Here is a 12,295-nt window from a genome sequence, read left to right as displayed (position 1 = left end):
AAGGGAAGCCTCAGCACGTACAGAGTACAGACTGCACTGACACACAACAAACACACAACTGTCCCAGGTAAGAACAAACACACAAACTACTACATACGGTACAACGCCACAACTATTCAACCGCTTCATCCAAATGCTATGTCTCGATTTGCCGTTTCATTCATTAATGTATTCATTCATTCATTCCGGTCTCATCAAGCTAGCGAGCTAACTTAGCCGTTAGCATCGCGTGGAACCAATGAACACATGACGTTAGCTCAGGTTACCTCGTTAGCCTGAATAACGGTTTTTCTAATGACAAGACGACAACTCTGGTCAATAATGTGGGTACGCTTGACACTGTTTATGTCCGGAATGGACCGACCACAACGTATCTTTAACTGTAGCTGTTAAACTTTCACTAGCCATTGAACAGGAGTCCTTCTACACTGTGAAATCCTTAGTGTTAACTTAACTCTGAGAGTGTACAAATGGAGAGTCCATTTGACATGACAAGCACAGTCACATTGGACAGACCAGATGCGTTGCTTTGAATCCAGTCAGTGTTCTGGTCATAGAGGGCTCCAGCACAAGTGCAAATTTCCCCCACACCTGTCAAATGTCAGTTACAAATGGACATGTGTTGTGTACACTTTGGACTAGAGTTAGCTATAGAGCACCGAAGTCTGACGTCACTTTCAGTAGAGGGCATCAGTTAGTACACAGGTTCATGTATAGCCCTGTAAACATGACCCTCGTATTCATACGAGGGTCATGACGCAACTTCACCCTGGTTTTTGCAGACGCTACATTTACAAATAATTAAAATATATAAACATTCGCATTTCAAATATAAAGTACTCACAAAGTGTCCCACGGGTGTTAGTTAGTAGCAGCTCCAGCGATTAGAATTTCTGCATCCCGCATTGTTTAATAAAAAGCATTTTTATCCGAGGTGTTATTTTGCCATTGGCTTTCAACTACGCGCCCCTATCGGTCGGGAGGAGGGTGGCACTCGGTGTGTTCGATATACGTACGCTGACCGCCCTGCCAATACAGACTAATAGGCGAGTGCGCTCCCGGTGTGCAACTGTGGATTTCCCAAACGAACCCCGTTTTAAAAAAGTAGCCGGAGAGCTTGGACAAAAATGCTTTTTATTAAACAACGCGGGACGCAGCAATTCTAATCGCTCGCGCTGCTACTAACTAACACCCGTGGGACACTTTGTGAGTACTTTATATTTGAAATCTGAATGTTTATATATACGGAAATCTTGTAAATGCAGCGACTGCAAAAAACAGGGCAAAGTTACTGCATGGCCTTACGGAGCTGTGTATGGCTGGGTGGGTGTGTCTGAGCACGAAAACAGCATTGTTGTTTTTCACCACCTGTGTGCAACCTAACACACACGCACATATTAACTGTATATATGGTGATTTCGGGTGTACTAGTACAGTAGCGTCAGGGCTGATGTCACGCCTACCTAGTTGTGACGTCATCCCCTCCTTATATAAGGCATCTTGCCAGAATTGTTCTCTGTCGGATTATAATCTTCAATCAAGTCTGTTAGCCCCTTTCGGGACCCTCCATAAAGCTTTTCTGAAATTTGGATGAGTTTTATGTAGGGTCCCTGCTCATAACTATATTTTCGTATGGGAATTCTGGAACGCGGACATAAATATTCTCTCTAAGATCGTATCTGCGGCGTTTGACGGCCTTTTTTAGTTTAAGTTATTCTGAATTCGTGAACTATAAGTACCTATACAAACCGCTGCGAATATCTCCTGTGGCGTGGAAGCCGTTAAGTATTTTGTTTGACCGATTTGGTTGCTTTATTTCTTCTTGTTTGTTTACCGTTTATTGTACCGCCTCCCGGTGTGCGGTTGGCTTGTGCGGCTACGTCCCTGCCTCTGATCTGCTGTGTCATAGCTATAGCGCCACTAGCTAGCCAGATAGGCGGTACAATGAGGTGTCAATAAACAAGGAAGGAAGAGAAGAATCAAAGCGACCAAATCGGTCAAACAAATTAACAAATACTTAACGGCTTCCGCGCCACAGGAGATATTCGCAGCGGCATGTATGGGTACTTATACTTCACATTCAGAAGCCCTCACACGAAAAAATGTCGTCAAAGAGCGCAGACAGGTGTTATCCACGTTGTTTATGTTTTATGTATGTCCGCGTACCAGGTGGCAGGATACTGCTGGAACAGGACCCAATGGTCTGTGTCGTCAAAAAGTCAGAAACTTCAGTACCATTGGGTTCTGCTCGGAGGGCTACAAGTCTGTATGAGAATCTAAACCTAAGCCTTGCAATTCAAGCTTTCTTAACTTGTCCATAAAGATAAAGATAGACAAGACCTAACTTCGCAAAAGAGTTCCAGCTGGTCAGCACTTCCCACTCTTGTGACCAAGAACATTCTCAACCCTTACAAGTGGAGGGTACAGTACCCCCACACGGTAACTCTGTCATTCCTCAACTGTTTCGGACATGGGGCGGCTCGCCGGAATCGGGCCGCCACCCTGGGTGTGTTCCTGTGGGTCTGGAACCCCCACACAGAGTTGCACCACTCACTCCCACTAGTCTAGACTAGAGAACCCCTGCTCTAGTGTAACAAGGGACCAGTCTGGTGGGGGTTCATTTGGTTCCATTAACGGAACACTTGGTGTTTCTTTCTGCAGTGCAGTTCCTTACTAAACGGCTGCCTACATGGTCCAAGAGTAAGACACCATGGAAAGGAAGTGTCTCTCTCTGACTGGCAGCTGTTTGAGATCTTAACGTCATCTGGTCGGTCACTCACGCTACCTCTGGGGCACCATTATATTTGTGGACACGTGTTATATAAACAGGTTCAGTCTATTAATGATGCCTGACTACACACATCAACATGTTTAAACCTCTGTACCTTGCAAACGTTTAATCTCTTTTGGGTTACTGAAAAGTTTTGGAACCACTGCTTTAGACATAGGCACTGACTAGTGATTAGATTGTGTTTTATTGGATTGTTTATTGTAGGTTGTTCAGGATAAAAGCGCCTGCAAAATGTGTAAATTTGTGATTGTTTTTTGTTTTTTTGCTCAAGGTTTCTTGCCAACAATGCCGCCTAAAAAGTTGAGTAGCAAGACTCCCAGAAAGAGGGCATCTCCGTCAGATGATGAAGAGGGTCAGAAGAGAGTGAAGGGTAATGTTTCATGCAAAAGTAAGAATATATATATATATATATTAGTAAGAATATTCGTGCAAAAGTTCAGATAGATATGAGGGGGTCAGTCTGTGTAGAGATTTATAAACAAAAGCACCTTAAAATGCATTCTAAACTTACCAGGGGGCCAATGAAGAGCAGCTAGGGTTCTAGGGGGTCTCCAGCAAATTAGTTAAACATAGCATCACAATCATCTAAACCACTTCATCCAGTTATCTGCTCTCTGGCTGGCTACATCTGCAATTTCTTTGGATGTTTTCTTTTGTATAATTAAACCACAAATCTCTTTTCTTCTCTGCTTCCTGTGTACCAACCAGTTCATCACAGGAGTCACGGGAAGGAACCAGGAGAGGTCCTGGTGCTGGGCCAGGGCGACGTTGGACAGCTGGGCTTAGGAGAGAACACCATGGAGCGGAAGAAGCCGGCCCTGGTCACCCTGCCGGAAGGCGTGGTCCAAGTGGCAGCCGGGGGCATGCACACTGTGTGCGTCAGTGAAACCGGAAGCGTAAGCAACAAGTCATGAGTCATATATTGTTGTTACTGTCGGGCAGAAACCTCCTATCTCCATATTCAAACTTTATTTTGTTTTTTTATTTCTTTGGTAAATTAACTCCCTATACTTGATCATATTGTTGTTGCTGTCGGGAACAAACCTTAAAAAAGCAGCATGTATGTACTGTACATTAGGTTAGACTTCCAGTATGACATTGTGCGTACTCTTTGTAGGTGTTCACGTTCGGCTGCAACGACGAGGGTGCCCTCGGTCGGGAGACGTCGGAGGCAGGCTCTGAAGAAATGCTCCCGGGAAAGGTCGTCCTTGAGCACAAAGTGGTGCAGGTTTCTGCTGGGGACAGCCACACAGCTGCTCTCACAGAGGACGGAGCAGTCTATATCTGGGGCTCATTTAGAGTAAGGACATAGGCCCTCATTTATCAATCAAGTGTAAAATCTGCCACAGATTCGAGTGCAGATTTCGTAGTACACCCACGTCGCCACGGCATTTATAAAGTGATCGCAAACAGCTGATCCTTCCTTAATTTCGTTCTGACGTTAATAAATGTCACGGCTGAAATATATCTGGCACGCCCTATTAAATCTAGCCTCGCCCTCGTTTTTGCGACATGAACAACGGCAATACGTTTACTGAAACCATGGTTACATGAAAAAATAGGTTTCTCCCGTGCCTTGCTGCCCGCCTCACCCCCCTCTCTCATACACACGCACAGCACGCACACGCAACTTGCAAGCCCAACTAACTGGTGTGTTGTTAAACAAATAAAGAACGAACACCTGCATGAATTAAATAAAGTTGTAGGCCTACCCTGTCTGTTTCCCTCTCACCTCGCTTGCCTTGCTGTCATGTCCACGCACGCACCTACATGACACATCGACATCGCATCGCCATGAATGGAATACGTTTGGGCTGGCCTATATTAATTTTACCCATTCGTGCGCAGTGCACGGCGAAGGCGTGAGACTGCGCACTGCTGTGATATTAAAGTCCTGTGGGTGAGTGTCAGTGATGCCTGCATGAGAGATAGGCTATCATGTCGTCAAGGCAGTCATAATCAACGTTTATGTAGTGATTTGTAGTGATTTGATCATTGATGAACGAATCATAAACATATGGATGAAGGCTTGCTTGCATGTGTGCTGGTATGTATTGGCGACGCACGCCGCGGTCCCGTCCTCAGGCTCCCGACCCCCGAAAATGATCTCGCTTTTATCTGAACTGTCAAAACCTGTCTAAGCACTTATTTAAATGGTGAATGATTAAGCCCCTTACGCCTATAGCCTGCTAGTACTTACTACAAATAGGCAAGCTGTATGCTTGTCATTGTCACTTGGAAATAAAGGCGTGCAGTCCATTTATGCCTTTTTTTTTAAATAATATCATATGCCGCATCACCGCATGCGCTCCAAAATCATCTCACAAGTGCGCTCGCATAACAAGGCCAGTAAGCACTGTTTGATTAAGCACAAACTAATACATTGTAAACATGTTATATTGTTTTTAATTGAGTGATTTTAATTACTTGTAAAGTTGGAAATCTCTCTTGTTTTTTACTGCATACACATACCGTTTTATATTAACATTTTGTTGAAAACAAAAGTGAAAACATATGTTTAAATGCCTGTGACAGCCTCTCAGCTGGTCAAACAATGCTGCTCCGCCGTTCTACGACAGAAAAACAGGTGAGGACAAAACGTACGCCAGGTCCCGAGCAGACGTGGGTTTTGAACGTTGTCTCGTTCAATTTCAAGCTTTGCCGGAAATGTTAAATGCCGAAAATGACGGTAATTTCGGCGTGCGCCGCGTACCCACGGTTGATAAATGAGGGCCATAGCCTTTTGGCTCTTTGACTGCCAATATTGATTTAGTCTGTATTTCACTAACTGCCAACGGATGCAGCGGGTTTTTTATTTTGAAGAAATTAAATTAATCCAAAATGAAATTATATTTAATTTTGTCTGTCTCTGCCGGTTCCATATTTGGAGCTCTAGATTAACCACACCCAAATGGGCCTGTCAAAATTATTACATAATTGCCTAATTGCACTTATTTGAGATTCACAATTTTTGCGTAATTGTCAATCGTTTCCATGTCCATACATTTTTCAAAAATAGCAGAAATAGTTTATCTACAAGCTTTCAATATGTCATGAAGCTTGTGAGCTTGTAGATCACCTAATTCTGCTATTTTTGAAAAATGTTTGTAAAGGAAAACAAAATTGTGTCAGTGTTGTCTTTTTATTTTCAAGTTATTTGTCATCTGCCCTGTCCAAGTTGTGTTTACGAAGCCTAAAAGGCAAACAGAAATACAAATTCAATGCAAAAAAGAATCAATCGTTAATCGCAATTAATCGTCAACTTAAATTTGTCACACTTCAATAGGTTAGTTAGATACCTCGTTAGACCATATATGGAGTGTGAATATTCGGTGGGGAAACTAGCAATAATGACGTGAAGGTGAGCGAAAGCCTTCGTTACACAACCTGTTTATCGCAACTTTGGTCTTATCGGCTTGGTCAAATTCAACTTGCCATGAAATGTCAAGTTTATCCCCTTGTGCTTAATTAAACATAGCAATGCTGTGCTTGTTTCAGGATAACAACGGGGTTATTGGTCTTTTGGAGCCAATGGAGAAATGTAGCCTTCCTGTTCATATTCCCATCCAAGAGCCTGTTGTGAAGATTGCATCAGGTATGTGTCTCATGCTCCACTGGGCAATTAACTTAAAATTTATCTAAACCAACATTTAGAGTCTCTCGCTGACTTAAATCGTAATTTTTGTCAACGAAGCAACATGGGGAAAACATTTTATTTTTGTCTTAATTGTTTAGTATGATTAACTACTACTACAGTGCTGTACGAAAATAGACATCTACAAGCTCACAACGCTTCGCAGTAAGTCGTGAGCTTGTAGATGTAGATCTGCTATTTTTGAGGACCATTTTATTTAAAGTGACTAGCAAATGAAGTTGCTGTTGAGTTGCTGAGTCACTTATGTTCAGAAGTGATCTTCCATAACACCCTAATGGTCTGGGATATTTCACGAAAGCAAAGGTTAAAGACTTGCAGTGTCTTATTTCTTCACCTGGTTGGCATTGTGTAGAACAGCAGGAACAATATGACTAAAACATCTGAATTTTACATTATTTTAATTGTTTTGGAAACGACGCTAGTAAGGGGGTGTTCCTTTTGCACTTTGTGTCACAAATCGCATATTAGGACTTGTCGTTACAAATTATTTAGCTTTCATCCATGAACGTTTTGTCTTGACGACGCATGCGATGCAATGCACCAACTCCTGAATCACTGCCCTCCACACTCCCCTATCTAACATCAGGGTCTTGAATTCTTCAATGTTAGCTAAGCTGTCGCGCCGCCATGCATATACGTAGGTGGTGCGCTTCTTGCCTTTGGGTTGGCTCTTGACTGCCATAGTGTCTGTTTTCTCCCCTTCCAGCCTCATTCCTCTCTCTCTGACCCCCCCCAGGTAATGACCACCTGGTCATGATGACTCTGGATGGGAACCTCTACACACTAGGCTGTGGAGAGCAGGGCCAGCTGGGAAGGGTGCCGGAGATGTTTACCGAGAGAGGCGGCAGAATGGGCCTGAGTAAGTTACGGCTCTTATCCAATACAATAACTAAAGAGAACTGTACTGTGCTGCATTTCATGCCTTCTAGGCTGCGTTTCAGATGAGGCTCTCTACAACAGTGGTTATCAACCCATTTCAGTCCGCAACACCCCAAAATGATCATATTTGAACTGGGGACCCAGGACCCCCACCCTGACATGGCCGATCTACAAGCTCACAACTTGCACAAATCACTATTTTTGCTTTGTTACCCTTTCATAGTCAAAAGATTTATAATGTGTCCTTTTAAGTCACAAGTGAGACAGCACAGGAACTGTTTATGTTTTATTTTAATGTCAAGGACCCCCAATTGATCTCCAGATTTTGAAGGTTTTTTCAGCCAGCTTCGTTTGAGAACCACAGCTCTAGTAGCCAGTAGGATGCTGGCGTCCTTTAATCATTTCATATACATTGTGTTTTGTGACATCATAATACCAACTGCTATGTACATCAAAAATCCATGTTTTGTATAATGTACTGTCTGTGTGTTTTGTTTGATTTCAGGCCGGCTGCTGACCCCTCAGGTTGTGAAGTTCAAAGGCAAGAAGGTGAAGCTGGTGGATGCCTTCTGTGGAGCCTACTTCACCTTTGCCGTTTCAAAAGAAGGCCACGTGTACGGTTTTGGATTAGCAAATTACCACCAGCTTGGTGAGTGAGTCTGCCACAAAATGTTTTGGGCGTCGTTTGATTTGATTGGTGTATGTTGTGGAAATAGTCGCTACAGGAAAATATCGATGGCCCCTTTTTCTTTGACGCGCTTCAATTCACTTGACCTTCTTGAGATCTGCATTGAGTTTGTGTTTACATCGTGTAGATAGATACATATGGATGAAGTATGTGATCAAAGCAAGATGGTCTGGTTGTGAGAGGACGGTATTACTCTCTGGAGAGATGGGAGCTAGGTTCCTGAATTTCAACATTACTGTGGATAAAAGGATGTTCTGGCAACAATTGGTTAATTTCATAAGACAGAACTTAAGTGATGGATATAAATATAAAGGTTCTCATTCAATGTAGATGTTACCATTAACCTCCTTGCATTCTATCCAGATTATTTGTGACATTTACTTTTCTAACCCTTGAGCCACATTCTGCAGGGAACATTTTCCAAAAATGGCAGATCTAAAGCTTGCGTTGTGGGCTCGTAGATCAGCTATTTTTAAAAGATTGTTTTTTAAATACATTTTAGACATAACTTGTGAAACGGGACATTCTGCATAATTACTTTTGTACTCAATTCAAATAAATCTTTGAATACCAAGACGTTTACGGAGACCTTTCTCCATTGCAGTAGTATATATTGCAGTGTATATACTGTATTGAAACTTTTATTTAAGTAAAAAAATAAAAGGAGTACATGGAGATGTCCACAATTTGATTGAATGTGTTTTTAATCGTGTCAGGCACACAGAGCATCAAGACGTGCTACTTCCCCGAGAAGCTGACCTGCTTCAAGAACTCTACAACGGCCTGGGTGGATTTCTCTGGGGGACAGCACCACACACTCTGCCTCAATGCTGAAGGTTGGCATTTCACCACACTACTTTTCTGCCTCTTTTCATTTCATATTTATTTCATTTCAGTTATGGTCTTACATTTGCTATGTTTGTACTTTAATGTCTGCATTAAAGCCTCAGTTGGCTGTATGTAGAACAGCAGGAACGTATACTGTAGGTTTAGAACTATAACACCTGAACATCATAATTCTGCACATTGTGCCTAATTGTTTATGAAACAATCACATCCGTATGAAGTGAGGGGTGCTCTTATCCTCATGCATCATCTCATTCCGGCCAATCACAATTTGTGTTCTCACTTTTGTCTTCAATGTTTGTGTTTATGTAAAGTTTGGTTTTACACAAACACTCAAAAATGGCCATTCATTTTCAATGGCATTCAATGTTAGTGTTTACACGCACCCTCAAAGCTAGATATAGGAGGGGCTAGTGCCCCTCAACAATGGCTCCTCCTTTCACTCAGTTTTCACAAAGAGACTTGGCCTTAAAAAATCTTTCAGTCGTGAGATATTTATTTCTTCTTAAATCCAGTGGTTTTCAACCCTTTTATATCTAGGTCAATTATTTATTTGGCATTTGAGCAATGGACCATATAGCCTCTCAGACCCAAAACGTAGAATATTTTGTTGTCGTTGGGTAAGATTTTGTCCACAATTCCATGCTGTATTGATGTTGTACCATCAATACGGATAACGGGCAAATATTGATCAAAATAACACATTCTCTAATTCTGATTTATTGTAAATTAAGTAATGCATGTGTTTAACAATAAAACTCTTTACACTCCCAAGAGCTAAAGATTTATAAGGGCCATTTAGTTGCCAACTCCATTATTTAGCTTGGCACCACTTGGAACCCCCGCAAGGACCAGACCACTGGTTGAGAGTGCTTTAATCCATGCTGCTGTGTTGTTTCCAGGGCAGGTGTACAGCCTGGGCAGGTCGGAGTACGGTCGTCTAGGGCTGGGCCAAGGAGCTGAGGAGACGGCTGTGCCCACAGCCCTGGCTGGCATGGAGCTGGCCAGCGGAGTGTGTTGTGGAGCCTCCGTCAGCTTCGCTGTCACCAGAGAAGGTGAGCAGTTACACACGGAGGCAGCCTCTCAGTAGGGTTGGCATCCGGATCTGGGGGAACCTGATCCAACATTGAGGAACCAGAATCGGTTCCATCACATTTTTAACAGTTTCTAATTGTACTGTCAGAACTGGTATGTGGACTTCACATCTGCTATGCAATTACAATAAGTGGTTCTCTAATGCATCTCATGGACCACCATAACTCTTAAGTGTGCAAATTGGCTGACCCTTATCTTGCCAAATACCCCCCCCCCCCCCCCCCCCCATGTCGACTGCAGTGAAGCAGTCAAAGTTTTTGAACACTAGATGGCAGTAAAGACGTTAAGGGTCCACTTGGAACCCCCCTGTAGGAATCGTTAAAGGGAATCCTTAAGGAACCGAAATCGTTAAAGTCGCCATAACTGATTTCAGTCAATGCTGCTATGGAAGCATGCCATGCACCAAAAATAGGCACCTACCACCTGTAAGCTTGTAGATTTTCGGTTACTCGTTATTTTAATATTAATAGTATTTGAAGTGGTCAAACTAGCAACAAAATGCATGTTCAGTTGTCAAAGAAAATCCCAATGATCTCAGATGTTTCATAAATGCAAAGGTTAACCCTCTGGCATATGGTTTTAAAATACAAAATTACTATCTTGTCAGTGCTGGTATGGCTGACTTTAACATCAATCTGCAATTTCTTAACTGGATGTGCACACACACACACACACACACACACACACACACACACTTTTTCATTACGTCAGGCACTTAACCCTCTTACGCACCTGTCGTCTGTAGGTGTGCGAAAGACCTTTTTAACACTACATTTTAAGCTGATAAATGGAGGAGACTCCTGCTATTTCTATAGCACTAAAGACTACCTTTTAACAAAAATAGCACTTACCCAGCTTAAAAATCATACCGTTAACCCAGAATTCTGTATTGAATCTTGAGTTGAGTGAATGGTTGCATTCCTGCTGTGTACGTACGTGTCCACTGAAGTGGTGGCTGTGTGTTCTCTCCCAGGGGCTGTGTATGCCTGGGGCATGGGCACCAACCTCCAGCTGGGCACAGGTGAGGAAGACGACGAATGGACCCCCGTGAAGATGACTGGCAAACAGCTTGAGAGCCGCACGGTACTGGCAGCGTCCAGTGGCGGGCAGCATACCGTTCTTCTGGCCAAAAGCAAACAGGAGAGCTGATGACGAAGACAAGGACTTTGACCTACTGTAACCGTGGAGTGTGTGTGTGTGTGTGTGTGTGTGTGTGTGTGTGTGTGTGGGGGGGGGGGGGTAGGGGCTGAACACAGGTCTAATTTGGCCATAATACCGTGAGGTTTGAATCCCACCACGTCCTCACTGCTTCTGAAATGTGTTAGGCTTCGTACACACATATCAGACGAACATGCTCTGTGCTGTCCGTGTTTCATGGCCGCCTCAATGTGTTTGGTCAAACCACGTGACTTCCATTGGAAAAGCATTGGGGCGGCCATGAAACACAGGCAGAGCGCAGCACTGTTTTTCTTTATGTGTGTACGAAGCCTTAGGCCTCGCTCACACATTCAAAACGCATGTTCTGGGGACAGAGCAGCTCACAATTAATTTTCAATGGGAGTCACGTGGTTTTGACGAACACAGGGCTTAAAGTTCTGAGGATTTCATAGAGGTCATTTAATGAGATCAGTGCAGATTCCTTTTTTTTTGCTTTAAGCCCTGCGAACAGCCTTGCTTGATGGTTTTGACAGAACAGCTCTGCTCGATGGGGAGGGCAGAACAGAGCCATCAAGCAAGGCTGGCTTTCAAAGACTCCCATTGAAAATGAATTGCCCCCCCTCTCCCCAGAACAGAGACAGAACACGCGTTCTGTCTCTGTTTCGAATGTGTAAGCGAGGCCACACAACCTGTGGAATACCTCTGCAGGAACAGATCACTGGAACAACAGGTTGGACATTTCTTTTATATATATATATATATATATATATATATATTAAAAAAAAGATTGGTATTTGTGAAGATGACCAGAGCAGGTCATTGCTGTCGGGGCGGAAACCTCTATCTCCATATTTTAACTTTTAACAAATTAATGCACTTGGTACTTGATTGTACTTTGGCATCACACAAGCATCAAAAGTTGATGCTTTTGTATTTGATTCTTGAAAACAGTTCTGGACACATGAGGTTGCCACTCTACAGACGAGATGACAAAACGATAAATGTTGTTCTGAGGATGTTCCGTTACGATGACACGCCCATCTTCCCCTCTCCACTGCAAAACGCCACCTGTGTGTGAGGGGGCGGGACGTCCTGTGTTGAGTGTGGATGTATGGTTGGGCTTTGGAACCGGGTGGGTTGTCGGGTCCCATCCACTTTTATGTTTTCTGTACATGGTGACAAA

General features: G+C 43.2%; 1 protein-coding gene across 1 annotated transcript; it reads left to right on the top strand.

Moving 5' to 3' along the window:
* Positions 1–11,156, top strand: rcc1 (regulator of chromosome condensation 1). Its single transcript, XM_083760926.1, has 10 exons — positions 1–67; positions 3,063–3,179; positions 3,500–3,687; positions 3,909–4,091; positions 6,290–6,386; positions 7,183–7,305; positions 7,831–7,974; positions 8,730–8,849; positions 9,762–9,914; positions 10,928–11,156. The coding sequence occupies exons 2-10, from the start codon at positions 3,077–3,079 to the stop codon at positions 11,101–11,103; spliced, it is 1,287 nt and encodes a 428-aa protein (XP_083617052.1). The 5' UTR covers positions 1–67; positions 3,063–3,076; the 3' UTR covers positions 11,104–11,156.
* The last annotated feature ends 1,139 nt before the right edge of the window (positions 11,157–12,295 follow it).

This window comes from Protomyctophum parallelum (genome assembly GCF_964188405.1).
Source record: "Protomyctophum parallelum genome assembly, chromosome: 3".
NCBI classification, from domain to species: Eukaryota; Metazoa; Chordata; class Actinopteri; order Myctophiformes; family Myctophidae; genus Protomyctophum; species Protomyctophum parallelum.
Note: the sequence above shows the minus strand (reverse complement) of the source record. Positions and strands in the feature narration are given on the sequence as shown.